Below are 26852 nucleotides of genomic sequence, written 5' to 3'. Positions count from 1 at the left end.
TGTACTCCACACACACTCTCGGTGAATTAGGGTCAGGATCACCACGTTGGGCCGGGAAATAAGTCCTGGATAGTAGAAAGGGTCAGTGCAGAGGATGACCATATGAAAATGTCAAGACCACGATCTTTCAGCACGCTCCTTCCTCTTTTCAATACGTTCCCAATGACTTCTCAATGTAAACAATCTCTCCAAGGCAGTAACAATACATATCAACACAGTTGTTTCAACAACGAATGCTTCAAACACTTAGCTCATGTTTTCTTCAGCCCAGTACTTTGTTCTCACTTCGCCCAGTCTGTATCATCCGCCTCAAGACGTCCCTCCGATTCATCGATCGCTCCGTCTCACCCACAGCGATCGCCCAAATCAACTTCACTCACCCTGCAGCGTTGGCCGGAATCAACTTCACCCCTTCCTGTTCTCCCGTTACCTTATTTATATGCCTCCTTTTCTCTAATTTGTCCAACCATCGATCGCCACGTCCGTTCGCACACCTGTTCCCAATAACACTCCCTTTTAGTTGCCCGGAGTTACCGGAACTAGTCGCGTGTTTCATGGACAACGGTCCGGGCGGATAATTTCCGCCATTTTAGGTTCCGCCATTTTAGGTTCCGCCATTTTAGGTCACTCCGTGACATTATACTTCCTGTGAAGGTTAAAAGTGTTTGGAGTAAATCAGAAGATCTTGGTTTTGTTTTATCACGCTGTATTTGAGAGTTTAATTAGGTATGGAATCACTGCTTGGTATGGGAAACTTACTGTTCAACTAAAAACAAAATTAGCACGACTAGTACACACTGCTCAAAAAATTATAGGGTTGAAGGATACACAAATTATACAAGAGCTGTACGAGGCATCTATTTTTAAACAAGCTAAAAAAATTGTTGCTGATGACACAAATATTTTGCATATGTATTTTAATTTGTTACCATCAGGGAGATGATATAGGGTTTTGAAGTGTAAGTCAAATCGTTACAAAAAAATGTTGTGCCAACTGCGGTCAAAATCTTAAATAGAGAATCTGAATGAATGTCTGATACATAATGCTGTTATTTTATATTAAAATTTAGGCTTTTTATGTATGTTTGTATGTATGTATGTATGGATTGTTATATTGTACACTGGCCGTGTCATGGTGTCTAAGACAAATTTCCCAGCAATGGGACAATAAAGTATATTCTATTCTATTCTATTCTATTCTATTCTATTCTATTCTATTCTATTCTATTCTATGCAGAGCAGGGCGCTTCAGGGGCGCAGGCAGAGCAGGACGCCTCAGCGGCGCAGGGAGAGCAGGACGCCTCAGCGGCGCAGGGAGAGCAGGACGCCTCAGCGGCGCAGGGAGAGAAGGACGCCTCAGCGGCGCAGGGAGATCAGGGCGCCGGGGAATCTTCTCCGGCCCAGCAGTGTCCACCAGCACTGGGACCACCGGAACACGATCCACCGGCACTGGGACCTCCGGAATACGATCCAGCAGCACACGATCCATCGGCACTGGGACCACTGGAATACGATCCACCGGCATTGGGACCACCGGAACACGATCTGCCGGCACTGGGACCACTGGAACACGATCCGCCGGCACTGGGACCACCGGAATACAATCTGCCAGCATCGGGACCACCGGAATACACAATCCGCCGGCATCGGGACCACCGGAACACAATCCACCGGCACTGGGACCACTGAAATACGATCCACTTGCATTGGGACCACCGGAATACGATCCGCCGGTACTGGGACCACCGGAATACAAACCACCGGCACTGGGACCACCGGTATCGGGACCACCGGAGCAGGCACGGAGGGAGCCTTCCTTCTCCTCTTCCATCTGGAGACCACCGGAACAGGGACCACCGGAACAGGGACAGCCAGAGCTATCCGGACCCTGGTCCTAGAGGGACTGGAGTCCAGCCGGTCCACAAACTCCCAAAAGTATGGAGTCCCCATTTTCTCCACCTCCGTGGGACTGAGAGGCATGTCCAGGCAGAGGTTAAACGTTAAGGTACAGGTGATGCACCTCCTTGAGGAATAGGCAGGCAAACTCCTTTACAGCCGCCCCCTGTTGACGGATGTACTTGTTTACCTGCCACATCACCTGTAAATGTCTGTCAAGGTCCATGTCCACAGAGAACAAAAAGAAAACAAACTCATAACCAAAAACCCACGAGGGGGGGAAAACATAATCTGACTGTAACATAAAACTCAACAACATACCAAACAGAATCACAGGGGAAACCAGGAGACATAGACAGAACATGCAAGGATCCAACCATGCACAGACTGACAAACACAAGGAGCTATAAAGGAAGAAATCAAGAGGGGAATCAGGGAACACAGGTGGGGCCAATAACACTAATGAGAGAACAAGAGGGAGGGATCTGACAATGACACGAGCACATGCTCAACATAACAAAACCCACATGTGCACACAAGACAGGACAGGTATGTGACACCTTGTCCTTGTGAGAATTCTTGCAGCCAAATTTTGTACTGACTGTAATTTGTTTAAGGTAGTTTTAGAGTCCCCAGCCCAGCCAGTAGAGCATAGCAATAATCAATGCGGGAAAATACAAAAGTATTAATTGTAAGAATATGTATATTCCAGCAGGGCATCAACACAACAAAGCATTCCAGAGACCCCTTCTCCGAACCCTGAACCGATCGTTAAACTGAACAAGGTCGCCCAAACGGCCCAGAGACAACATTTCTCCCCCTTTACCTGCGTTATCTCAAAACCAGCACAAGGACAAGATGAGTCACATAACGTGTTTCCCCTTTGTTCTACAAGCGTAACAGCGGGCACAACCTCACGAAGAAGGGACTCATTTATTACTGACAGACATAAATTTAAATCGTTATCAGGACACAGAGTCACTAAGAGCTTTTCAAAGGCTCGAATTCAAACCCGACATTAGACACACTGTAAAAAATATTTTTGCGATTTTGTTATTACAACAAATTTTTTTCAGTAGTTTAAGTTTTCTTGTCCTCAACTAGACTGAAAGTTAAGTGAACAAGTATAATTGTTGTATTAACTCAAAAACATATGTTGAAATAACTACACTAGATTTTCTGTTGAATGAACAAGTGTAATTGTTGTTTTAACTTAAAAACATAAGTTGAAACAACTGCTCTGGATTTTACTCCAATTATACTTTAGTCTATTTATTTAACTAAACTATTTATTTAATTAAACTAAACTTAATAACTATGTGCAGCTGATTTATATACAACACTCTAATTATATAGATATGAGCACATTTATTTAACTTACCGCATTAAATACGTACCATTCCACACCATATAAACCTAAAATCTTAATTCAAGGAGTCAATGAGTAAAGACTTAAAGTTTTTTTATTAACACGGCTAGTGAAAGCAGCGCCATCTGGCGGGGAGGATAATAGACCTTTTTCGCAAAAAACGGAAACACGTCAGAGAAGCGTAAACCTAGTTCCGGTGTAAGCTTTGTTGACGGCGGAATGGCAGCTAGATTATTTTCGACAAGCATTACTTTTCTTCCGAAGTTCACCAGCGCCGATGTGGTGAAGAGTGTGGAGATACATTCGTCCACTAAAGGAAATAAACTGGACAAGGGATACAAATTCTTCCACGAAGAGTTTATCCACAATTACCAATGTAAGTTAATGAAGACATTTCTATAACTAACGTTAGCGTTGAGCCATATCATAACTCTCTTTAACGTATGTCGTGTGTATGTTTAAGTGAGATGGCATGAGATAACATAACAACCAGTAATTTAGTGAAGCTGTAACGTTACTAACTAAATGTGAAATGTTACTAACATTGTGTTGTGACTTACGATTACGAACGTTACAAAGTTGTGTATTTCTATGTGAGATAAAACGTAATGTTTTCTTGTTGCATGGGGTTATAGTGTCAAATATAGTCCAGGGACAGGTTGTAGTCAGAGGTAGATGCTTCAGGTCAATGAGGAAGAGCGAGGAGCCTCACAAACTGGAGGTTTGACTAGACAGAATGTCGGTTGGCAAAAGTTAAAAAAGTTACCTGTTCTGGCGTGTTCACTCTTTTTGCTGCGGTTCGGCACTTTCTTCACTTACTATTGCTTTACTGAAAATAGGGTGACCAGACATCCTCTTTTTGATACATAATTAATGGGTCTGCTGGAATTTCAAAATCATCCAGGAGTTTGTTCTACCTTAGCAAGGGTCAGACTGAACTGCAATTTAAAAATAAAAAAATCTAATTTAAATAGATTTTACACACTAATAGCAATATCATATCACATAATTTAACAAAGTATTGCATATCACATTTTTCTTCAATATTACCCAGCCTACATTTTATATATATATATATATATATATATATATATATATATATATATATATATATATATATATATATATATATATATATATATATATATATTAGGGGTGTAACGGTTCACAAAATTCACGGTTCGGTTCGATACGATACACTGGTGTCACGGTTCGGTTCGGTACGGTTCGGTATGTTTTAGATACAGCAAAAAGAAAAAATTGGCAGAAATTGCCTTTTTTTATTATTATTTTATTAAAACTAACAAAGTATGATTTTTTGTTGTTCTATGATTTTACCCATCTTCTATGTAGTTACAGGAATAAGACATTAGTGCGGTGCGTGTTGCGTTGCGTGTGCGTTGCAGGAGCCCCACACCCTGTAGTGCTTTACATATGCTGAGTTTGCAACTGATCCGCTGTTGCATATCACTGAACTGAACATGCCTCGTCAGAATTCCAATTTTCTTTGTTTACTCTTTAATAGAAGTCAGGTTACGTAGCCTACTACATTTAAACAACATTTTATTAAATTCATTTATTCATATTTATATACTTTAGATTTAGCTCACACAAGTGGCAAAACATTTAAACATAGTTTATAGCCTTAAAACACAAACATTTTAAATTAGAAACTTACAATAGTCTATTCAAAAACAGCCGACTCTAGTCTTTACTTTCGTTTTTACCTTACTTACTTATCACATACATCACCTTGATGCACCCTGGACACATCCTCAGTGATGTTACCTGGGGTCACGGAGTGTTTCGGGTCTTTCAAGCATCATACACTCTCACCCAGGCGACCCAGCCGGGGTTGATCAGGCCCTAGCTTGTGTCCAGGTAGCCCTACCCCACCCATGGTTCTCCTCTCTTTATCCACAGCCACCTTGAGGCAACTTCTGCTGACTCTGTGACCTCCTTAATGGCCCTTCGCTTACTGGCCCCTTTGATGCCCAGGATGTTATAGGCCCTGCAGAGAGACTGGCCAGCAAACCCTCTACATCCAACCTCAATGGGCTCACACCGTGCTCGCCAACCATTATTCCGGCACTCCTCCACTAGCTCAGCGTATTTTGCCCTCTTTCTCTCATTGGCCTCCTCAATACGGTCCTCCCAGGGTACGGTAAGTTCAAGGAGAACGATCTGCTTAGAGGTCTCTGAGATGAGTAGCATGTCAGGCCGCAATGTTGAGGTGGCGACAGCTTCTGGGAATTTCAGTTGCTTCCCCAGGTCAGCTTTCAACTCCCAGTCTCGTGCTGTTGCTAGCAGCCCTGATGAGGTGGCCCTGGCCGCTAGTGGTGGCTTGTCCCCAGCCCGGACAAAAGCAATAGTGTTCTTCACTGGGCGGAGGCGCTTACAGTGGTCAATTCCACAGCTGATGGTATTTGCTATGACTTTCAAGACTTGGTCATGACGCCAACGGTAGCGCCCTTCGCCCAGTGCTTTTGGACAGCAGCTTAGGATGTGCTCCAGAGTCCCCCTCCTCAGGCAGAGTGTGCAGGCTGGCGACTCCACCAATCCCCAGTTGAACAGGTTGGATGGGCTTGGTAGTACATCGTAGACAGCCTGGATCAGGAACCGTAGGCGATGGGGTTCTGCTTTCCACAGCTCCGCCCATGTGACTTTACGGTCCACTGCATTCTCCCATCTTGTCCAGGCTCCCTGCTGCCGCATTCCAACCATCCTGCTGGCCCGCTCCTCCTCTACTGCTACTCGCACCTCTTGCTGCACCAGTGCTCTCCTGTCCTTCCCCTGTGCCTTATTGTAGCGAGGTGTTGTGCCGCTACCCAGCCCAGCTCTTCCATGAGTCACTGCTCCTATCAATGACCTGTGCCGTAGCCGTGACTCAGCCTCATCCACCGCCGCTACTGCCCTCCACTTCCGCCCTGTCCTCACCTCGATCCCAGCCTGGGAGACCATCGGGTCTAGTGACTCTCTGTATTGCAGCACCTCCCTGGCCCGGCCCACCTTAAACTCCTCACTCAGGCCGCTGATGGGGAGCTTCAACTTATTGTTCTGGCCATACAAAGCAATGCTGCTCAGGCTTCGAGGTAGGCCCAGCCACTTCCGTAGAAACCTGCTGACTCTCCTCTCAAAGCCCTCGATGGTGGAGATTGGAACCTCATAAATCAGGAGGGGCCAGAGAATCCGTGGGAGGATGCCATGTTGGTAAATCCAGGCCTTGAACTTGCCAGGTAGGCCTGACTTGTCTACTGCAGCCAGCCAGCCCTCCAGTTCAATGTTGGTTGCATGGATGGCTGCCGTGTCCTTCAGGCTGCAGTCGAACACCTTTCCCAGGCTCTTCACTGGTTTATCAGTGATTGATGGTATCTGGGTCTTGCCGAGTGTAAAGCTGAACTTGTTGGAAACCTTTCCTTTCTTCAACACTAGAGCTCTAGACTTTGCTGGCTTGAAGCACATGCGCGCCCAGGATGTCATCTCTTCCAAGCCCTTCAAGATCCACCTGCCCCCTGGTACGTGTGGTGTCGTCACCGTCAGGTCATCCATAAAAGCCCTAATGGGCGGCTGGCGAATACCCGACTTGGTGAGGGGACCTCTGCACTGGGCCTCTGCAGACTTTACCAGCATATTCATGGCAAGTGCAAATAATATCACTGAAATTGTACATCCAGTGATAATTCCCTTCTCAAGCCTGTGCCAGTCTGATGTTGTAGACCCTGCAGAGACTCTGAGACTGAAACTGCCATAGTAGTCCAGAACAAGGTCTCTAAACTTGTCTGGGATGTGGTGCCGGCGCAAGGCCTCCTCAACCAGTTTGTGGGGTATGGACCCATAGGCGTTTGTAAGGTCCAACCACAGCACCACCAGGTCTCCCTTATTCTCCCGGGCTTCCCTGATCAGCTGTGTGACCACGCCTGTGTGCTCCAGACATCCCGGCACCTTTGGGATCCCTCCTTTCTGGACCGACGTATCGATGTACGAGTTCCTCAGGAGGAAGTCGGTCAGCCGCCTAGCAACAATGCTGAAGAATATCTTGCCCTCAACACTGAGCAGTGAGATGTTTCTGAACTGGTCGATGGTCTTTGACTCTTCCTCCTTTGGAATCCACACCCCTTCTGCAAACCGCCACTGCTGAGCAACCTTTCCCCTCCTCCATATGACCTTCAGTATCTTCCAGAGTCTGTGGAGTAGCTTCGGGCAGTTCTTATAAACCTTGTAAGGTACCCCACTAGGTCCTGGAGCTGAACTTGCTCTGGCCGTTTTGATCACCTCCTGGATCTCCTTCCAGCTGGGCTCCTTTCCGTCAAAGTCCAGAGTTGGTGCAGGTGGATCAATCAGGTGCTGGCAGTGCCCCAGATCTTGTTCCCTGGATCTGTCACAGAAGGTGTCTCTGAGGTGACGATCGATCTCAACTTTGGAGCAGGTAAGCCGGCCACTCCGCTTCTTGCCAAGTAGCTGCTTTGTGAAGCCAAAGGGATTCGCTATAAAGGCAGCCCGCTTCCTGGCCCTCTCTTTCCTCCTCCTCCTGTGCCACTCCGCTCTCCTCAGAGTCATTAACTTCTTACGAAGGATGACACGCAACTCTGCTAGAGGACCCCTCTCTTCCTCCCTCGCCTCCTTAAACTTCCTCCTCAGACTCTTCAGCTCTTGCCTAAGGTGGTGGATCTTGTGCGCCCTGTTGTTCATAGTGTAAGGGAGGTTCACTACTTTCTTCTCCTCCAGCCCAAATCTCTCAGCTGCTAGGCTGATGATGATGGTAGTCATTGTCAGGAGGCGTCGGTCAGCATCACCCTTGACTCCTGCTTCCAAGATGGTATCAACGTCTTCATCAAACTGGAGCCACTCCTTCTCCTTGTTCGCTTGGGGCCATTTTACCCGCCGATGTTCTGATGTTCTGCATGGTTTTGGGGCCTGTGTCACACGGAGGTTCTGGGCGCTGTGGTTTGACTCCGGGCCTAGCTCCTCCTGCGTTACACCCTTTTAAAAGAAATCCTGCAGGTCAAAAAGAACTTTGCTTTTCACCTCCAAGAAAGTAGGAGTGCTCTCCATTATGGCACTTTTTTTTAACCTAAATGCCAGGTAAGGTGTCGTTTTGTTGCTTTACTTGAGAAAAAAAAGCCATGTGTTGACTTTGAAACAAGAGTATATTTTAAATGAGATGCATCTGTGGTGAAATTACTAGATTTTCGCGTCAGTACATGTTTATTTTAATGCGAACGATCTTCTGTCGCTTTAATGCAGCAACGCAGCGCAGCAAAAAATAGACTCGGTACGAAAACGATCCGTGCACTGCTGCAGACGCAACACTCCTGGAACAGACTGACGGACAGCACCCGCGTGCAGTTTGAAAGCTGTCATCCGTTAACATGGGTACGGAAAAAAATACGCACCGCACACGCACTGCAGACGGAGTATGTGTGAAACGGGCGTTAGGTCTCATATCCGCGGCTATAAATGGACCACTCGCCGCGGTGATGTCTTTTGCCATTTGAATAAGTTGGAAATGTCTGTCTAAATGCTGCGGGGATAGTTTGTGGGAAAGTTTGTGGCTGTTTCTCCTTTTTATCGTCTTGTTGTCGGCGTAAAGACCGTAAAAAACGTTGTTTTTTAATCCATCACTCTTGCCAACACCATCATAGCTTACCAAGAATCCAAAGTTCACCCAAGACACCAGACCTGTTGGTTATTGGAGGATCTTCTATTTCTGGTTTGTTAAACGCAATTGCCATTCAGCGCGTAGCCTACTGAGTAAGCGAGCACCTGACTGAGCAGCCTAAAACATATTTGGTGTTTTTTTTTTTCTTTCACTTCGGCGGTGTCAGGGGCATTGCCTGTTATGTCGTTTTGGTTATTGGGCTACATTGTTGAACGCATATTATTATATTTCACACATTTTTTTATTTTCCAAATCTAATTAATTAGTCCAAGAACCGTTCGGTACATAATGCGTACCGCGTACCGAACCGAAAGCCTCGTACTGAACGGTTCAATACGAATACGCGTATCGTTACACCCCTAATATATATATATATATATATATATATATATATATATATATAATGTAAAATATATATAAAATGTAATCATATTTGCATTTGCATTCTGCACACCCATTACTCTCGATGAAATAACTCACCAACTCTCTTTACTGCTATTTTTTTACCAACTCATATCTGGTCACCCTACTGAAAGTTATAATTCATGTTATTGCTAACATTGATATGACAGCATAAGTATGACTTCAGTGTAACCTATTTGTTATTGTGTCTAGATATCACTGGAGGCAGAAAGTTCCGACCTGAAAACCTTTTCCTGCAGTTATGCGGCTGGTAAAGGATTCTGCAACCACATTGTTGCCATCCTGTACCAGACCGCACACTATTCGCAGCTGGGTCTGCAAGCTGTCCCCCTCCCCTTGGCCTGCACAAGAGACTTGCAAAAATGGCACAGACCAAGAACACAGGTAGGTTTGTGATAAACATGTCATTATGATTTAAGAACTGATGCGTATCTATAACAACTGTACATTATTTTAAAATCACCCCTAGTAGTGACTACTGACTGAAACTGCTCTTTGTCTTTTACTTTTAAGGGAATCCATCCTGAACCTGCTTGTGAGCTGGTGGTGAGAGCCCAAAACAGTGGGCAAGAACGCTCTGAGGTCCACACTGTACCAGGCTTACACAGGTGATTCATTTGTTTACTGTTTGATTGTTGCTTCGTGAGTTGTTATTTTTTTGGTTTATTTTTTTTTTTGAATAAAATATAAATCTAGTAAGGCACTCATGTCTAACTTTTCTTTTGTGTGACCAATAATCTTGTGCACCTCTTTGGTCTTTTGTCTAGGACCACTTCCAGATCCATATATGATGGCATCTGGAAGCAAATTAAGCCAGGTACAGCCCACAGACGTGGTGTGATTTTGCTACAGACACCCTATCAAATTTAACTGTGGAAAGAATTTGGCGTGATTATTCATTCATAGCGGAAATGAAAGAGAAATTAGATCTATATTATTATAGCACATACATGAATGCATACCTAAAATTCCAGTAATGTCTTTACCAATCAGTTTTTCCTTCTGTTTTACTGTTGATAAACTTTAATGCTATTTTCTATTGTAAATGTTTCATATTATTTATTGAATAAGTTGTTATTTATCAGTTGATGTTACACATACCAAAAAATTAAAGGATGTATCATTTTGACCAAAATTGTTTTAATTTGTTCATTTGATGTTTTAGTGAAATCAAAGTCACGTTTCAACAGACAAATATTAAGAATATACCAATTATATTTAATTTGATGTTTAACTAAATTATTTACATACCATTAACACATTATACAAAATATCAATTCATTCACTCTTCAAAATAAAAAGGTCCTTGATAATTGGCTAAAACACAGCAGTTAAGCCACATCTGATTCACACTGCCAATCAGTGTGAGCGGCACAGGAGAGTCCCAGATGTGAAAAGACTTTACCCTACCGATCACTCTCTCCACTATAATTCTGAGGCGGGCAATGGCTTGGGTTTGTTCTGTTTCCTCCTTGCTAAATTGAGCTGAACGCTTAAAAGGTGGAATGATGAGATTAGCTCCAACGTCAGCAAGGAGGTCTTGAATGTGGAACCCTTTATCTGCCATGATGTCGTCTCCTGGCTCCAGCAAGGGAAGGAGTCCACTGATCCTGGTGATCTCCTTATCAGAGATGCACCCAGTGTACAGGGGTGAGACGAATGTCACCAAACCATTAGGAGCAACTCCAATCAGCCCTTTCAATGTCGTCCTGTTTTTATAGTTTGAAAAGATTTCTGACTGCAAGGTCAGGGATGAGGCTGTCTCCAGGGCAATTTCTGTGCAGTCCAGTATCACTCTGACATTGGGACAGTACCTCTGGAATTTAAGGGGCATAGTGGATTTAACCTTTTCCCTGCTTATCCAGATGGGAAGTGAGCCCAGCATCATAAACAGATAATTGGCCCAGGTAATGGTAACCCTGCTGACCCTGGCAATGCTCACATTAAACATGTCAGCAATGAGCTGCTCCTTCATGCCAACAGCAACCCGCATGGAGTACATCAAGAACTCGTCTATTAATGGCATGATGCGTGGTGGGCTGGGATCTTGGCAGCCTTCCTCACCTGCCCTATTTGCTTTGGTCCAGTACACCAGTCTGAGGGCAGATGGTGCAATTGACTCCCAAAAAATTGTAAAAACACTCTCAGATGGGAATTTGGTGTAGAACCGCATTTGGTCGACCGAAGTACAATATCGACTGAAGAGAGTAGGGGGTGGTAGGTCAGTGTTTTTGAACATGGCTTCTAAATCATGTATGTAATCTAAAGCCTCATCCAGAGCACCTGTAAAGCTAAAAATAAATTAAAATTATATTATATCATATATCTTTAATATATTATAAATGCTACACATACACAACCACGCACGCACACTCACTCATACACACACGCACAGTCACATTCACAGACGCGCGCACACACACACACACACACACACACACACACACGCACACACACGCACACATTAACTCAGTCACTCACTCACTCGCAGGCAGGCGCGCGCACGCACTAACCTGCACACACACACACACACACACACACACACACACACACACACACACACACATATTGACAAGCGATAATTACGCATTATGAACAATCTTACCTGCAGGTGGGTGTGTCACGTAGTCGTGATCCATCCTTACTGCCTTAGCCACCATGTCTCTCTCTTCACAGGGTTGCTGGATAGACTGACGTTTGACGGTCCTTTCATACACTGACTCCCTTCTCAAAGGAGCAGTATAATTGTTCCAAGGGAATAGGCTCGGGACAACACCACTTTTCAGGCGACGAATGACGCAGCCACCAACATAGTCATCCAGAGCGAAATGCCGGCTGCAGACATAGGTGCTATCTCTTTTTACATTTAAACTCTTCCCTTCCTCTCTTCGGATCGCCTGTATCCACTTAGGTTTTAGGGTTGGATCCACAGGAAACGAATGAAATGAAAGGTAAGGCTGTTTTTGGGTGGAACACGAACAGCCTGGAACACAACAGAAACTGCGGCTCTTTGATTCTGACATCTTTCGTATCTGCCGCTTTGACAACAGGAAGTTCTAATGCACATCAGTGACGTATTTCCGTTCAAAAAATGCGGAAGTGTGTAAAAGGTCTATTACGTACATCCAAGAAATGCAAGTGCTGTATGCGCGCGCCACCATATCCCCTCCCCCACCGACCGACAGACCAGACGCCATTTCCATTCAATTGCAATGCTGAGCAAATGAGTAGTGTTTACACCGGCATAGTGTTTTATCTCATTAACAGTATGAAGTTTATAACATTATATTGTGGTAGGATGGTATGTGTGTGTGTGTGTGTGTGTGTGTCTGTGTCCGTGTCCGTGTCCGTGTCCGTGTCCGTGTCCGTGTCCGTGCACCTAAACTTAGAGATATCTTCTTTGACTCACGGTGCGGAGCAGAGGATAGAAACAGGCGACTGAGGCGAGAGAACTTTTTTACAGGGAAATAATATAAAGTAATTGTTTTATCTCATTTACCGTCTGTTTTTCATAGTTTATTGATTTAAAGCAATATGTATATGCTGTGCGCGTTTAAACGAGCCAAAACTTTTCTCTCAGGGGACATGACTCGCAGTGCAGACACGGAGTTTACTTTTAACCAAGATAACACAAAGTAAGTTACGTGTTTAACCTCATGTACAAAGTGTATTTATGACGGTATATTGTTTTATAATGATATTTGTGTGTGTGTGTGTGTGTGTGTGTGTGTGTGTGTGTGTGTGTGTGTGTGTGTGTGTGTGTGTGTGTGTGTGTGTGTGTGTGTGTTGTGCGCTCCCAGAGCCGTTGAAATACAGAGTTCCTACACGCTTTTACCTTGCGGGGTTCATAGAGGGGTTCAACAACTCGCGCCGTCTATTTGTTCGAATGGTTGGAGGAGGATAGACAGCGGTTTCACTATATTTGCTGCAATTTCTGGTAAATATTAACTTTATGAATTTAAAATAATATCAAATTGTGAAATTTGAAGTATTCAGCCCTAATTCAATCACATTATGAGTCATTGTACAGTGTAAACATTGTAACATGTTGTCAATAAACCTATAAAATGTTTTTTTTTTAAATGTTTTTATCTATTGCTCCTTGACAAGAAACTGAACTGGTTTACGGATCGGATGAAACTACATCTCGCTTCACTGCATGGTCTCTCTCTCAGATCGCCATCAGATACAGACAAGTTTCATGAAAATCCTTGAAAATTATTAAATGTGAGTTTGAATCAATACAGGTAAAATAAATAATTATTAAAGAGTAAGTTCACCCAAAAAGGTTACCACATGATTTGCTCACCCTCAAGCCATCCTAGGTGTCTTCCAGACGAATACAATCGGAGTTATATTTAAAAAAACTTCTAAAGCATTATAAATGGCAGTGATGGCAGTCCAAATTTTTAAGCCCAGAAAAAAAGTGCATCTATCCATTATAAAATTAATCCACATGGCTCCGGGGGGTTAATAAAAGACATTCTAATGTGAATCGATGGGTTTGTGTAAAAAAAAATAAAAAATAAAAAATCCATATTTAACAAGTTATAATGTAAAATATGTAGCTTCTGGCGGGACGGCCTTCCGTATTAAAGTTACGGAAAAAGTGTAACTGGCACGGCGATGACGTCGGATGTAGAGGGGGAAAAAAACGTAACTGCCGCAGCGACGGCATCGGACATAGTGTAAAAAAAATTAATTGACGCGAAGATGACGTCGGACGTGGCGTAAACCTTTTTAAACTTCGAGAGGCATTACACTTATTTCGTAAGTTGAATGCGGAAGGCGGTCCGCCTACATGTTTTGCATTATAACTTGTTAAATATGGATATTTTTTCTTACACAAATGCGATTCACTTCAGAAAACCTTTATTAACCCCCCGGAGTCTTCTGGATTATTTTTCTAATGGATACAGGGCTTGACATTAAGCATGTTCATGTGCTTGTCCTTCGGACAAGTAAATCGCTCATTCACTTGTCCGAGTAAAAAAATTGCTTGTCCGGACATATTTTGTGTGTGTGTGTGTGTGTGTGTGTGTGTGTGTGTGTGTGTGTGTGTGTGTGTGTGTGTGTGTGTGTTTAAAATATAATTTATTCTGAAGCAATATGTTGACCAGTATTCAATCAGCTTTGACATATTTAAATCTGCATATTTGTGAATTTTTTAATTATTATTTTTTAATTATTATATTTTAATTATTATAAGGGCATTTCCCCCCTAATCTTATTAAATATATGCTATGCTTCAGGTTTCATTTTATATTGTAAAATTTGATCTATACTTTAAATTAAAATAAGACACTATAAGGGCTGTTACCAATCAAATTAAATAATTTGCACTGAAAAATTAAAACTGCATTAAATAATGTTTTGAAATTTGTATTTTTGGATAGACCAATAATGTTTAAACATCAAACTAAACCTCCAGTAGGTGGCAGCAGGTGGCCGTTTTAATGAGTGAGTCGGTGAGTCGTTCATTCAAACGATTCATTCAAATGCTGAATCGTTCAGTAACACACGTTACTGTGACGTGTTGCGGTTTGGCTGTGAATGATTTTCGCTGCTGAAATCGAACAAAACATTAAATATTGCTTCTAAAATGTAAGTGACTTTAAGGGAATGTTAATGTAAGTGAATGTTAGTTAATTGTTTTTGCTATGAACTGTCATATGAAATTAGTGTAATTTTCAGTCATGATGGTATTCAGGAAAACAGCTGAAGTGTTGTAATGTCTTCTCTAGAGGCTGCACAAGTGTCAACAGTGCGACCTTCCTTGTTATCGTCAGTTCATTATATATTATCATCCACTATTATACTATACACGATCGCCACTTACACTAAATTAATGCAATCATTCTTGCATTTTGGTGATTCGCTAGCTATTTTTTTTGTTTTAATCAGGTCCATCGGGCTAGTAAAATTCTCTTTCACTTGTCCCTTCAAAAAATCCACTTGTCCTGGACAAGCGTTAATGTTGAGCCCTGGGATAGATGCACTTTTTGTCTGGGTTTCAAAATTTGGGCAGTCATTCATTGCCATTTATAATGTTTGGATTAGCCAGAACTTTTTTTAATAAAACTGATTCAGGGCTCGACATTAACGCTTATCTGGGAGAAGTGGATTTTTTGAAGGGACAAGGGAAAGATAATTTTACTTGCCCGACAGACAAGAGCCTAATTAAAACAAAAAATAAACTAACGTTAGCGAATCACCAAAATGCAAGAATGATTGTGCATTAATTTAGTGCAAGTGCCGATCGACAGTGGATAATAATAAATAATGAAATGATGATAAGTTCGCGCTGTTGACACTCGTGCAGCCTCTCGAGGAGAAATTACAACACAAGCATTTAAGCTGTTTCCTGAATACAATCACGACAGAAAGTTACTCTGATTTCATATGACGGTTCCATAAACATTACATTAACATTCACTTAAAGTCACTTACATGTTAGATGCAATATTGAGTGTGTTTGTTCTATTTCAGCAGCGAAAATCGTTCACAGCAGAACCATAACTTTTCTCACAGCAACTGAACGATTCAGTGTTTGAATGAATCGTTTGAATGAACGACTCAATGGCTCACTCATTAAGATGGTCACCTACTGTCACCTACTGGAGGTTTAGTTTCATGTTTAAACATACTTTCCAACATTTGTTATTTGTCTATTCAAAGCTACAAATCTTAAAACATTATTTAATGCAGTTGTAATTTTTCAGTGTAAATTATTTTATTTGATTGGTAACAGCCCTTATATTGTCTTATTTTAATTTAATGTATTGATCAAATGTAACAATATAAAATGAAACCTGAAGCAGAGCCTTTATTTAATAAGATTAAGGGGAAAATTCCCTTTGTAAAAGGTAAAAATATCATAAATTTCAAATGATTCAATAATTTTTTTTTTAAATCACAAATATGCAGATTTAAATATGTCAAAGCTGATTGAACACTGGGGAGAATATTGCTTCAGAATAAATTATATTTACAATGCACACACACACAAAAAAATAAAAAATATTGAACTTTTTTCCGGACAAGCACATTTTTTATTCGGACAAGTGAATGAACGATTTACTTGTCCGAAGGACAAGCACATGAACATGCTTAATGTCAACCCCTGTGACTGTATTCGTCTGAAACAAGAATGTAATACACCTAGGATGGCTTGAGGGTGAGTAAATCATGGGCTAATTTTCACTTTTGGGTGAACTAACCCTTGAATATGACAGTGGCTTTAAATGTTGTTTTTGTTGCTTTTTCGCATTTGAATATTGCACTTTACTAGTAGTTACAGCATGAAATAAACATGTATGAACATCAGAGAATATGTTTAAAGATACAGTACAATGTATGAAATGTGTATTGTCTCATTTAATCACAGTGTTTCAACTGTGCAAACGTTAATGAACGTCAATAAATAGCTTTTAAACAATGTCATGTCACATTTACCTTAGAAAAGATATTCTGTCAGCTAGAAAAATTAACTCTATATTAGAACATTTTGCTCAGCATATTTACTATATTGCATAGTTATTGTATTACTGTTCTTTAGTATTTAATGTTTCTTTGAAAAAAAATATTTTATGACAGCACCACTTAAAATTTGTCTCTCTGTCTCATTTATTTTCAGCCAGCTGATGATGAGAGAGACATTGTTCATGGGGTTAATGTAGGGCATCTTGACCATGAGTGAGGACATCAGACATGATAGTGCCTTCCCAGATGATGTTGTGGATGTGGATGTCATACTGGACGGAGAGATTGTGGTCATGGATCTGGAAGATGCCCTAAATTTCCTTTGCCACACTGTTTGGGCTCCTTTATGCTTTGAACAATGACCGCCCCAAAGAGCTATGAGGTTATCCAACTTTTTATTTTATTTGTATTTTTAATCTAGGTTTAATGGTTGGGGAGAGCTGCACAGCTAAGATTGATGGACTGAAAAAAAATGCAGCGAGCTAACACTGGTGCATATGTGCTGTTTATGCTCATTGATAAATGTACTAAAGCTTGAGAGCTTACACTTTGTTCCCTTTCAGTCGGTCACGTTCGGCGTACGTCAGAACTGAACCGACGAATGGGATCTTACTTTAGAGACCAATCCTACTTCGAGTGTTTAAAAACGAGCCAATGAAATTTGGCATGCGATCCACGCATTCCACGCTCCGCCCCGCCCCGCAGCGCGGGTATAAAACTGGAAGTGGAATGGTAGATCAGCGCTTTCTACTTCGGAGCCGAACAGTTATTGCTGTTTCTACGAAGAGTGTTGACTACGAGTCTTCTAATAGTGATCTGAGAACTGCCAGTGCGGGTGATACGGCACTTCAGTGAGAGACCGTGCAAAAGTGAAACTAAAAGAGCATGTTGGTTCGGTGGGCGGTTTCCCATTCAAAAACCTGTTGGTTCGCTGGGCGTTTACACACACACACACTGAGAGCTCACGCAGGCTTGCAGATTGTACTGTGTGGAGCCGCGGTCATCTCCCTGAGTGTTTCAGCACGTTAAAAGAGCAGTTTCCATTCACATTCGTGTATTCCTGGTATGCAACTGTTTTTCTGTCCTCTTTGACGGCCACGAGCGCATGTGAGATTGCGATCGTGGGTGATTCATGTTCTCGTAAAGGAACATGGTCACGTCGGCGCGTTGTTCATCTCCCCCTTCTCATAAAGGGCTCGAGTGTTCAGTGCACCGTGTGCCGTCGAGCGGCCGGCTGACAGCGGTGGTTGTCACAACAACTGGCGTGCGTCAGTCAGCGCTCTAGACACGCGGTCGAAACTATGAAACCTCAGATGGGGTCGAGTCCCTTCGCCTATCCCCCGATCTAGTTCATTTCTAGTGTTACTGCAAAAGGGCTACTTTGGCTGATAAGCGCTGGTGGCCTGAGGATTACAGTGGGGATTCCCCGCCGGGTAAATCCCCTCGGGCCCCCACTCCTCTATCGCATCGAAAGCATGCTGAGACTCTGTTCGTGGGTGGTACGGATTCTCTCATGAGAACACGACCACGTCAGGGCATTGTTCGCCTTGCCTTCGTCATAGAGGTTTGAGCGCTCAGTGCGCTGTGCGCTGTGCCACGTTCACTGTCTTGCATGCCTGCTGGTAGTTGAAGATGGAATCGCTGATCCTAAAGAGAAAAGGGCTTAGCATTTCATTTTTGGCTCTGGCAGAGGACAGATGTCAATTGCTGCATCGGAGAGAGGGGAATATGGAGCGCCATAAGGGCCAAAAAAAAAAAAAATGAATTTTGTTTTCCCTCTCTCACTGCCCTCTGTCCTGCACGCACGGGGGTAGTCCCAGCCCAGGGGTTGTGCAGGAAATGCGTGCGGTGTTGGACCTCGCCCTATGGGCGACGAAAATTACTGCACGCTCCCTGGGTCAGGCGATGTCCACACTAGTGGTCCAGGAATAGGGGGCTAACCTGGCAGATATGCGCAAGAAAAGCCTGTCTGTCGGGCTGGCCTCCTCGGCGACGCCATCGAGAACTTTGCCCAGCAGTTCTTGGTGGCCCAGAAGCAGACGGAGGCGTTGCACCAGGGTGCAGCGCCTCTGCCGGCTCGTCGCCGAGGGCATCCCCTCCTGCGTCTGCCTCCACCCTGCTAGAGCCGAGCAGCAGCCTCCACTGGAGGAGCAGGGTGCCGGACACGAGGGACGCCCAACCCGTCCAGGGCCCGCTAACCGGCAGGCAAGCGCAAGGGGACGCGGCCCTGAGACAGGCCGGCTAGGGAGAACAGGAGCTGCTCGGGGGAGACGATTTTCGCATCCCTCCCCCACCCCCCCGGAGGAGGACCGGGGGGCCCTGACTGGTTACGGTTCTGCCACTGGCTCTCCGGAGTCCAGCGGTACTCACATTTTAATAGCAGTTTCCTCTTTCTCTGGGCCCCAAGAGGGTCAGGTTGGCAGTGTGCGACGCCCACGGGCCTTGTCACTCCTTTCCTACCCTCCCGTCGCCAGGGGGCAGTTGTGTGGGCCTCGAGGACGCCCCGGGCCTTCTCACCCACACACTGCCTCTCTTGTGAGCACTCAGGAAGTGCTTCACTTCCCTGCCTCCGGGCAGTGGGCAGCAGAGTGGGCTCCGAGGACGCCTCCGGGCCTTCTCACCCACTCTCTGTCCAAACCACGAGTGCTCAGGCAACACTTCGGGCCGCCTCCGTGCCTCCCGAGTCGGGCCAGAGTACTCCGCTTCGCTGCCCCACCCCAGGCACGTCTGTGGTGCCGTTGGTCCCGCTTGCACGGTCTCTGGGGGCCTGGCTAGGTCTCCCCAGGCCGTCTCGCTGGCTCATCCGTACCATCAGACTCGGCTACGCGATTCAGTTCACGCGCCGGCCGCCCAAGTACAGGGGCATCCTCTTCACCTCCGTGCGAAGCAGCGATGCTCATGTCTTGAGGTCAGAGATCGAGGTCCTACTGGCGAAGGACGCGATCGAGCCGGTTCCCCCAGCCGATATGAAGACGGGGTTCTACAGCCCCTACTTCATTGTGCCCAAGAAAGGGGGCGGATGACGACCAATCCTAGACCTGCGAGTTCTGAATCGGGCCCTGCTCAAGCTCCCGTTCAGAATGTTGACGCAGAAACGCATTTTTCAATGCATCCGTCCCCAGGATTGGTTTGCAGCGATCGACCTGAACGACGCGTACTTCCGTGTGTCTTTCTCCTTCGACACAGACCGTTCCTACGTTTGGCGTTCGAGGGGAAAGCATATCAGTACAAGGTCCTGCCCTTCGGGCTGTCCCTGTCGCCCCACGTCTTTACGAAGGTCGCGGAGGCAGCCATTGTTCCGCTCAGAGAACGCGGCGTTCGGGTTCTCAACTACTTCGACGATTGGCTGATTCTAGCCCAGTCGAAGGACCAGTTGTGCGAACACAGGGACCTGGTGCTCAGTTACCTCAGCCAGTTGGGCCTTCGGGTCAACCGAGAGAAGAGCAAACTCTTTCCTACACAGAGGATCTCTTATCTCGGCATGGAGTTGGACTCGGTCAACCGGACTGCACGCCTCACCGAGGAGCGAGTCCAGTCGGTGTTGAACTGCTTGAATATGTTCAAGAGCAGGACAGCGGTCCCACTGAAATTCTTTCAGAGGCTCCTGGGGCATATGGCATCTGCAGCCGCGGTCACGCCGCTCGGATTGCTTCATATGAGACCGCTTCAACGCTGGCTCAATGGCCGAGTCCCGAGGTGGGCGTGGCAGAGCGGTCAGTACCGGGTCCCAGTGTCTCCTTACTGCCGCCAAACCTTCAGCCCGTGGTCCAACACTTCGTTTCTCCGGGCCGGGGTGCCCCTAGAACAAGTGTCCAGGCATGCTGTGCTATTCACGGATGCCTCTGCCACCGGCTGGGGGGCCACGTAGAACGGGCATGCAGTGCTGGTCTGTGGACGGGGCCGCAATTGCATTGACACATCAATTGCCTCGAGTTACTGGCAGTACACTTGGCACTCCGCCGCATTAAGGGGCCGCTGCGTGGCAAGCATGTACTGGTCCGTACGGACAGCACCACGGTCGTCGCGTACATCAACCGTCAGGGTGGTCTACGCTCCCGTCGTCTGCTCCAACTCGCCCGCCACCTCCTCCTGTGGAGTCAGAAGCAGCTGAGGTCGCTTCGGGCCATTCATGTCCCTGGTGCGCTGAACCAGACAGCCGACGAGCTCTCTCGTCAGCCGACACCCTCGGGAGAGTGGCGACTCCACCCCCAGGCGGTCCAGCTGATATGGGACCAGTTCGGAGCCGCACAGGTAGACCTGTTTGCCTCTCCGGACTCGACCCATTGCCAGTGGTACTCTTCCCTGACCGGGGGTACCCTCGGCACAGATGCACTGGCGCACAGCTGGCCCCGGGACCTACGCAAGTATGCGTTTCCCCCAGTGAGCCTTCTTGCACAGACTCAGGGAGGATGAGCAAGGTCAGGGAGGATGAGGAGCAGGTCTTGTTTGTTGCGCCGTATTGGCCCAACCGGACCTGGTTCCCAGAACTCACACTCCTCGCGACAGCCCCTCCTTGGCCGATTCCCCTGAGGAAGGACCTTCTTTCTCAGGGACGGGGCACGCTATGGCACCCGCATCCAGACCTCTGGAATCTTCATGTCTGGTCCCTGGACGGGACGCAGAGGTTCTAGATGGACTACCACAAGCTGTCGTAGATACCATCGCTTCTGCTAGAGCCCCCTCCACGAGGCGCCTCTATGCTCTGAAGTGGAACCTGTTCGTTGAGTGGTGCGTTTCCCGCCGGGAAGACCCCCGAAGGTGTTCGATTAGTATCGTGCTTTCCTTCCTGCAAGATGGGTTGGAGAGAAGGCTGTCTCCCTCCACCCTCAAGGTATATGCTGCTGCGATAGCAGCGTACCATGATGTAGTAGAAGGTAAGTCTGTGGGAAGCACGACCTAATCGTCAGGTTCCTCAGAGGTATGAGGAGACTAAATCCTCCTCGTCCATCCTCGATACCCTCTTGGGACTTAGCTCTAGTGCTCAGAGCACTTCAGAGCCCTCCCTTCGAGCCTTTGGCGTCTTGTGAGCTTCAGATCTTGTCGATGAAGACAGTGCTCCTGACGGCATTGGCCTCGATCAAGAGGGTACGGGACCTGCACGCACTTTCGGTCAACAAATCGTGCCTAGAGTTCGGGCCCGGTAACTCTCACGTTGTCCTGAGACCCCGGCCCGGATATGTGCCCAAGGTTCCTACCACTCCCTTCCGGGACCAGGTGGTGAACCTGCAAGCGCTGCCTTCGGAGGAGGCAGACCCAGCCCTGGCTCTGTTGTGTCCGGTCCGCGCTCTTTGCGCTTACGTTGACCGGACCCAGAGCCTTCGGACCTCAGAGCAACTCTTCGTCTGTTACGGAGGCCAGCAGAAGGGAAAGGCTGTCTCCAAGCAGAGGTTAGCCCACTGGATAGTGGATGCTATAGTGTTGGCTTACCAGTCCCAAGACGTGCCTTGCCCGTTCAGTGTAAGAGCACACTCCACTAGGAGTGTTGCTTCTTCCTGGGCGCTGGCTCATGGCGCCTCGCTGACAGACATTTGTAGAGCTGCGGGCTGGGCGACACCTAACACGTTTGCTAGATTCTATAGCTCACGTGTAGAGCCGGTATCTTCCCGCATCCTCGCCCCCAGTGGCCAGGAGCGTTAAGTGCCCGTTCTAAGTGTCGGCTTGCGAAACGCCACTCCCACCCTCTGGGCCGGATACGTGCGTCTATTCGTCTCCAGTTGTGTTCCCCGGGAAACCGGCTAACCCTGTCGAGCTCCTCCGTCACCCCTCCGGTGTCAGACGTTGCGGACCGTCTGACGCCAGGCCTGCACCCGTATGCTTGTGTAACGTGGCTGTAGGCTGGGTTCCATATGTAGCGGTTCCCTCACGGCAACCAAATATATGTGTATTCTTCCGCGGTACCAGCTACCCTTCGGGCTAGCTGGTACCGCGGATTTTTTTTTCATCTGGCGAATTGCCAGATGCTGTGCTTCCGCTAGGAGTCCGGTCACCTCTCGGCTCCTCAGCAGGAAAAGCGCTGATCTACCATTCCACTTCCCGTTTTATACCCGCGCTGCGGGGCGGAGCGTGGAATGCGTGGATCGCATGCCAAATTTCATTGGCTCGTTTTTAAACACTCGAAGTAGGATTGGTCTCTAAAGTAAGATCCCATTCGTCGGTTCAGTTCTGATGTAACGGAGGCCAGCTGGTAGTAGTTGCTGTGCAAGTAAAACCTCACTCCTCTGACCTCAAGAGACGCTCTAGCGACCGACGCTAGAGGTTGCAGCCTTTAGCCTCCTTGTTAGAGCGTCCGACTCTCATGCCGGCGGACCCGGGTTCGAGTCCCGGTCCGAACAGTAGGGGTTACATTGGTGCCGTGACCCGGATGGGAGTGAGGTTTAGGGGGGTGAGTGTAACGGAGGCCAGCTGGTAGTAGTTGCTGTGCAAGTAAAACCTCACTCCTCTGACCTCAAGAGACGCTCTAGCGACCGACGCTAGAGGTTGCAGCCTTTAGCCTCCTTGTTAGAGCGTCCGACTCTCATGCCGGCGGACCCGGGTTCGAGTCCCGGTCCGAACAGTAGGGGTTACACTGATGTACCTTCTTCAGGGAACGAGGGTTACATACGTAACCGAGACGTTCCCTTTCAGTCGGTCACGTTCGACGTACGTCAGAACTGAACCGACGAATGGGATCCCTATGGAAAACGCCATACGTAACCGAGACGTTAATTAAAATGAACTTAAATTAAGTTTAAATTAAAATGGCATATAGCCAATTCAGAGGTGTTTAATAGTCTTTGCCGTTTCTTTTTGAAATTTTCTGAAGAAAGGACATTTCTGTAATGTATGTTATTGGGTGAGCTTGTTTTATTTAATTTTTAAAAACAAATTGCTTTATTTGAGAACTGATGCATACAGACATACATTAGCTATATTTCTTTCCATCCACTTATTTTTATGTGCATTTTGGGAAATTAAATACAGTGGCTTCTTTTACTTTTCCTAGTGATAATTGGTCCCAGTTTATCAGGAAGTGAATTTTCTTCTCTTTTACTGACTTAAGCACAAGTTAAAATTGCAACTTTGGATGCAAACAGCTATTGAGGCAGGCATAAGACCTTTTGTGTGGTTGTTTTTGGTGTTTGTTTTTTGCAATAAATATAAATGTGTACTGATATGTGTTGCTGTGATTTTAATTTACAAATCAATATAGTAATGCAACCAACTAAAGTGAAGTTATGATGACTAGAACATTTAAGTTCAGAAAACTAAACTGAATTTATGATGACTATCAAATTTAAGTTCAGCAAACTAAAGTGAAGTTTTCATGACTATAAATGTTAAGTTCAGAAAACTAAAGGGGAAGTTTTCATGACTAAATGGGATTAGTTTAGATAACTTATCCAAATAAGTAAGAAAAACTTTAAAAAAAAAACAATGCAAAAAGATAACAAAATATATTAAGTTAAGTCAACAAATAATTTGTTACAGTGCAGACACCACCTCTCCTCTCCCCTCCCCTCCTTTCTCTACCGGCACATTCCAGGGACATTTTGAACCTCACACAAAGACCTCTTACCAATCAGGCACAAAGACTAATATAAAACCTGAGATTCAATAACATGAATTAATCCACCCAATGGCGACTTAATCATATACTAAGGTATTATGCATATTTTCATCTAACTTCTAAAGTTTCTCTGTAAGTGAGACATGTATCACATGAATCTTTACTATCTTCTACTCCCATCATGGGAATAGCAAGCTGTTTGATGTCTATGTGATAGATAAATGATAAATTTGTGTAAAATGTAATGTGATCACAATAGGAAATAGGTTTCTTAAAAGTGTTTAATCGGACATTACACTAATGATATGCATGAACAGGAGAAGTGTGCAGGACACCCACCCACAACATCTCATTGGCCGGAGACGCCCCCAAGGTCCCCTTGAGGGTCAATAAACTTTTGTTTAAAACTCCCGGGCAAACAAGATATCTTTGCTTTTTTGTTTTGCTTTGTGCTTCATAAGAGAAGCCCATGCTCGTAGGATCATTCAAACCCAAGTACATGACTCTTCATTCTGGCTGAACTGGTAAAAATCGTTAGCCTGGATGCCAGCCGAACTTAGCCCCACCCACAACATTTTTAGGTTGGCGGTTCGGTCTGGACTCGATCCATAGAGGAGTAATTATCCCCGAACAGAAACTGTTTGGACCAATGAAATCATCATTGGCCCGCCCTGGGCTTTAGACGATGACGGACAGATGATAAACAGTAACGTAATCATGTATTTGTTTGAATCCTAAATGGAGAGCTTGTTTGTATCTACATTTACCTTCACTATTTCTCTCAAAAAAGATGATCATGTTGGGTAAGTACTCTGTGTATCATTAAATTATTTTTTTTTTACAACACAGGCAAAGATTGTTTATTCCTGCATGCTGTCATGAAGGTAAGAGCAGATGTGGAGAAATAATGTAAATTTTAATTCAAAACCGGGCTTGCCAGAGAGTTCAATACAATACAAATAAAGTCTTTAAAGCAACTCAGAGTAGTATTCGTAGAACAAGGTTCAAACTCAGGTCTCGGCTAGTAGACAGCGCAAGCCCGGGGGTAACGAGGGAGGTGAGAGTAGACTCTTGCCCCATTTACACTGTATGGTTTAAGTGACCCAATACCGATTTTTTCCTCTCATGTGGCACAGATCGGATATGACATTTGAACGTGTAAACAGTAAAAAAACGCATGAATTCCGATATCCTCCGATCGGATTCAGGCCTCACTCATATGTGGTAATAAATCCGATATGATTCGGATGCGTGCATTACCGTCTGCAATGTAAGCGGTCAAATCGGATATTCCCCTTTAAATGTGAGTCGTACGTCATTGAAAAAAGGACGGAGGCGAATGACGTCAACTCAGGTGGACACAAATTGGGCAGGTTTTGTTGTGAAAACCTGGCAACCCCGTCAAGGGCTCTCTTCTTTTTCTCCGCTTTACGAGAGAAATGTTTTGCTGGCCTTTAAAGATGTGTGGAACAGTGCAGACAGCAAAACATGAATCATTTTGCAATCAATGCAATCATTTTGTCTGCGTCCATTGCATATCGCTCTGTTTTACTTCCTTTCACCAGTTAAGAACGTCTTGGGCTGTTTTGCCAGTGTACAGTATTCTGTCCTCTGCATGCGTGTATGTTGGGCATGCATATACAGATAGCTAAACATTTTGAAGTGATGAAGATGCCTCAATGACCACACAGATGAAGAAGTAAATTTGTATCTTTACTTGATTTTGTTGAGTGCAATCATGTTGTTTCTCTCATCTCTGTTACATTATTTTTTGTGAAACTGAAAAATACAAATATGCTTACTTAAATATAAATAAACAAATACAATGACTCATTAATACAATGTTTACATTACCATCGGTAAATTACAGTAGTCATTACGTGATCGCGTGGCGATCTTTTGAAATGTCTGAATAACACACGTGGAACCGATAACATGCTTCTAATATATACATCATAACAAGATATAGACCCAAAATACATAAATTAAGAATAATAAATGAAACTTACAAGCAAAGCTTCTCCAAGGCGTTTAACAACAACAACAGAAAACGGCTGAAAGACGCACGCGATCTCTCTGATGTGCAGAACGGCTGATATGGCTGCAGAGTTTTCCGTGATTGTCTCTATGCAGCATAACAAATAAAGTTTTTCAAAGGGAGGTAGTTTAAATAAACCTTTGTAAAACAGCGCCATCTAGCGGAGAGGAATTAACATTAGACAAGACGTAATACTCCCCGTCTGGTATTAGGCATAATACCACTCTTGAATTTCCGACAAGTGGATATGTGGTCACAGGGGTAACTTAACACATTAGCAAAATAACCTCTGTAATAGGCCTTAAGAATTTCTTAGCAATACCACTCTTAGTGACTTTCAGTTCCAGTTTTCTGACTTTCCCGTCTGAGCCAGAAATAGCCTTGGTGACCAGAGCCATTGGCCATTCGTTCCTTTTTACCTGATCATCTTTCATGAGGA

At 45.1% G+C, this 26852-nt stretch overlaps 1 protein-coding gene and 1 long non-coding RNA gene across 2 annotated transcripts; one reads left to right on the top strand and one right to left on the bottom strand.

Annotated features, from left to right (window-relative positions):
• Window positions 1-5001: 5001 nt before the first annotated feature.
• On the bottom strand, window positions 5002-11520 carry LOC137047385 (uncharacterized). Its single transcript, XM_067425019.1, has 3 exons — window positions 10758-11520; window positions 9567-9688; window positions 5002-8245 (listed from the first exon to the last, which is right to left on the bottom strand). The coding sequence occupies exons 1-3, from the start codon at window positions 11518-11520 to the stop codon at window positions 5153-5155; spliced, it is 3978 nt and encodes a 1325-aa protein (XP_067281120.1). The 3' UTR covers window positions 5002-5152.
• A 1237-nt stretch (window positions 11521-12757) lies between these two features.
• LOC137048387 (uncharacterized) lies at window positions 12758-13284 on the top strand. Its single transcript, XR_010899395.1, has 3 exons — window positions 12758-12824; window positions 12928-12982; window positions 13148-13284. It is a non-coding gene; the product is annotated as an uncharacterized lncRNA (long non-coding RNA).
• The last annotated feature ends 13568 nt before the right edge of the window (window positions 13285-26852 follow it).

Source organism: Pseudorasbora parva, chromosome 19 (genome assembly GCF_024679245.1).
Source record: "Pseudorasbora parva isolate DD20220531a chromosome 19, ASM2467924v1, whole genome shotgun sequence".
NCBI lineage: Eukaryota > Metazoa > Chordata > Actinopteri > Cypriniformes > Gobionidae > Pseudorasbora > Pseudorasbora parva.
The sequence above is the reverse complement of the archived record's forward strand: the minus strand, read 5'-3'. Positions and strand labels throughout refer to the sequence as shown.